Consider the following 3,788-nt stretch of genomic DNA (forward strand, 5'->3'; position numbering starts at 1 on the left):
TTTAACAGGATATTTTGTTACATAAGAAAAAAAGTATCAACCGTACCTTCAAATTAGGTAGCTACTTTAAATAGAAAGCTGTATAAGATCAAATTTAATCAGGCTTTTAAATAGCTAGGCGGATACGGTCTATATATTGTTATTTTTCCGTTTATGTATTTAAATTAAGAACATTAATCTGCGGACCCTAATTGGTGGAAATAAATGGTGGTGCGACGCCCACCGTGGTCTCTTGTTTAATTTACACGTCAATTTAAAGCGTTGTTACTAAGCATATCTAGTATATATTAGGAATGGCATTACTCAAGATCCTTTATAGAGAGATCCTTCCTGTATGTATATATATAGGACTCCCCTAATATGTAGTGCAAATCAATTTAACCACCATATATATTCCTTTAACTCAGTTCCCCTCTCACCACCATGAGATCCTTCAGTGCATTTCTCCTTGTTTCTTCTCTTTTCCTTGTAGTTACGATCACCGCTGGCGCCGCAGTTTCTGTTCATCATGACGCAGAGAAGCCACTGAATTCCGGAGGGTGGCAGCCGATCAAGAACGTGTCGGACCCGCATGTCCAAGAGATTGGCAAGTTCGCGGTGGCGGAGTACGACAATAAGTCGAAGGCCCAACTGGTGTTCCAAGAGGTGGTGAAGGGCGAGACCCAGGTGGTGGCGGGCATCAACTACCGCTTAACTCTCAAGGCGAGTGGACAGGTGAAGATCCGCGGCAACGGCGCCGTCGTGGTGGGGGAGTACGAGGCCACGGTGTGGGAGAAGCCGGATGGGACCCGGCAACTCACGTCGTTTAAGCAAGTTTAGTAGTAACCATGCATACATGCATGGGTGCGCGTTGTTCGACCGATGCAACGTGAGGAGCGTACGTGCATGGGCATCTATATATGATGACGTTGTAGGCGGGATGAATAATGCATGGTGTTACCTTGTGACCTAATTAATGGTTTTTTCCCTAATGAATAATAGTAATTAATGTATGGTTTGTTCTCGTTACTGAATGCCGATTCATTGTCAGGTTTTTTTTCGTTTAAATTTACGAAAACAACAATTTATAAGCCAGAGCTTAATATTATTTAGATTTCTTACTTGGCCTCATATGTATGAAGAATAGTGTTTGGATCGAGCTGAATATCCTAATAGATGGGAAAAAAAAAAAATAGTGATCTTTGTTCCGGAGAAAGATCTTTATTGTAGGTAATTTCCTACTATTTAGACGGTTCACTTCATTGAGCGTAGCCAAAAGCTCTTTGCCACTTTCTTTTAATTATAAGGTCAACTCCCTTATCTCTCAATCATTTCCATGCAAAATCCATTAATTTCTCTTTGAATTAGGTTTTTCAACTCTTGATGCACTACGTGTCATCTTTCTATTTAATCACGTGAGAAGAGTCAACTACCAATTGGCATCACATTTTCTTGCGCCATGGCCTCCAATAGTCTTCCAAATGGACATTTGGATGATTAGCAATAATGAGTCTACGACCCTGATTGATAGTGCCTACTAATCATATATTGTCATTTCACGTTAAAGCTATCGTCATTTATCAAAAGTTCTTTTGACTGTAAATCCTTTCGTCATCTCGTCTTAGCTTATTGAGCTTTCTAAAGGCTTTTCATTTTCTTCCCCTTTTCTTTGATACTTTGGTCCAATGTCCCCTACTGGGGTTCCTCCCTTTACTTAGACCTCTAAGATAGATTTTCATCTTCTTCGTCAGGATTCTTCATGTTTTATTTTAGGTCTTTCCTTCATCGAGAACTCATACGAAGAAAATCGATAAAAGCATTTCTTTAAATGCAGACACCACTTATCTACAATTTTGGTCCTCCTCAAAATCTTTAGGAAAGAGCTTCCACACTGATACTTATAAGAGAAACGTTGATAGAGAGGGTTGTTTCTTTTTCCTCCTAGCTAGAGCTTCCTCCAAAGATCCTTGATCTTCCCAAAATCTCTTAAGAGATGGATCTTAAGCTCCAACAATGGGATCTAGGGTTTCCTCTTTGATCCTAGAGAGAGAAAGAGGAGAGGGAGAGTAGGGTGGAGAAAAATGGGGATTGTTAGGACTTAACTATTGAAATAGATTATACAGAGATGTAACAATTACACCTAAACCCCCAATCAATCATATTTACAACCGCTCAAATACTACTGTTCGTAGCATTGAGTACTGGTACTCGGGTTCTAGTACCGGTACGCGGCTCAAGTGTATCGGTACTCTATGCCAGTTTTACAAAACCCAAATGTTGTTTTCCCATAGTTTCTATTGTATACCGGTACTCGCAACATCAGTATTGGTACTTGCAATATCAGTACTGGTACTCACAAACATCAGTACCGGTACTTGAGTAAGTTTCACATAACCTGAAGGTTTCACCAGCCTCAACGCAACTGAGTGTCGGTACCTAACATCCAATACCGGTACTTCATATATGTAAACCTGTAGTTTTGTAGATTTAGCTCATTGGAGTCTATTTTCGTGCTATTTTTGCTCAATCACTTCCAAACACTATTGAGGTGATTGAAATAGTTTTAATTACCTTTTCTCACTAGAACTCTATAATTTGTGAAAGTTCAATACATTACATGCATGCAGACAATGATTAGACAGTTTGTTTGGATGATAGAAAAAGTAATTCTGGTAATGTGTTCGTTCTCGGATCAAGAGCTATTTTATGGAGTTCAAAGAAGTGATGAGGGCCTTATCATCTTTTGAAGCAGATTATATAGATGCCGCATTTTCGGCTTGCCAAGCTTTATGGCTGAGGAGGCTACTTGAAGATCTTGCTCAAACTCAAAAATGAGCTACTAAACTATTGTGTGATAATCAAGTGGCAATTGCAATGACAAAGAATCCAAGTTTTCGTTGAAGAACAAAACACATAAATATACGGTATCATATATTTCATCCTCAAATTGGCAGCTAAAGGACTAGCAGAGCTAAAGTATTGAAATACACATTAAGAAATTGCAACCAGTGACTCCCACATAGCAAGGATATCTACTACATATCACTACTTAGAGTATGCCACTTTTAATCAGGGGGGAGTGTTGAACATGGGCAATTCAAAGTTAGGAGGTCTAGCTTCTAGGTGACATGGGTACACAGGTTCACAATATTTTCTTTTGTGGGGAATTTTTAGCTTGTTTGTTATGCAATTAGTTAGTTGACTGCGTTAGTGGGTTAGTGTGTCATGTAATAACTAGGGTGTGTGAGGTGTCAAATTATTAGTCATGTAAGCAATAACTGTGCCAATGTCTCATTCCAAGTATTCCCAAAAAAGGCACATGTACTCAAGGTTTAATTCATGCATCAATAAAAAATATTCCCCTACACTACAACAGAATTAGATTATAGGGACACATATTTGGGACACTTTTGAGTAAGTGTTCCATTTATGCTAAAACTTAAAAACACATCTACTAATGTCTAAATATAAAGCCCAATCCAACCAGAAATAAAAGATTACTTTACTCAACCCACCACACCCAGTCCATTTGGCCTGATTACAAACAGAAAAGAAAAAAAAAAAAAGAAAAATCAATTATCATCTTTTCTTCTCTCTTCACTCAATCCACTGAAATTCTAGACAAAGAGCCCTTACTGTCGTCCTCCTCCGCCACCGCAGCCAACAAGATAGAGTTTCAGCGGTTGCTAAATGCTTAAATAAGTGTTGGTAAATTAGCAGCACTCTTTTAGGTTATAACGACACTTTTTAACTGTCACTATATACCTAGCGACCCTACATATAGCAACACTTTTTAAAAGTGTCGGTAA

At 38.7% G+C, this 3,788-nt stretch overlaps 1 protein-coding gene across 1 annotated transcript; it reads left to right on the forward strand.

Annotated features, from left to right (window-relative positions):
- LOC109721752 (cysteine proteinase inhibitor 1-like) lies at nt 346-1,088 on the forward strand. The gene has a single exon (XM_020249525.1). The coding sequence runs from the start codon at nt 424-426 to the stop codon at nt 817-819; it is 396 nt and encodes a 131-aa protein (XP_020105114.1). The 5' UTR covers nt 346-423; the 3' UTR covers nt 820-1,088.

This window comes from Ananas comosus, linkage group 15, assembly GCF_001540865.1.
Source record: "Ananas comosus cultivar F153 linkage group 15, ASM154086v1, whole genome shotgun sequence".
Lineage (NCBI taxonomy): Eukaryota > Viridiplantae > Streptophyta > Magnoliopsida > Poales > Bromeliaceae > Ananas > Ananas comosus.

Coding starts and splice junctions, on each gene's coding strand:
- LOC109721752 (XM_020249525.1), top strand. CDS start 424: ATGAGATCCTTCAGTGCATTTCTCCTTGTTTCTTCTCTTTTCCTTGTA.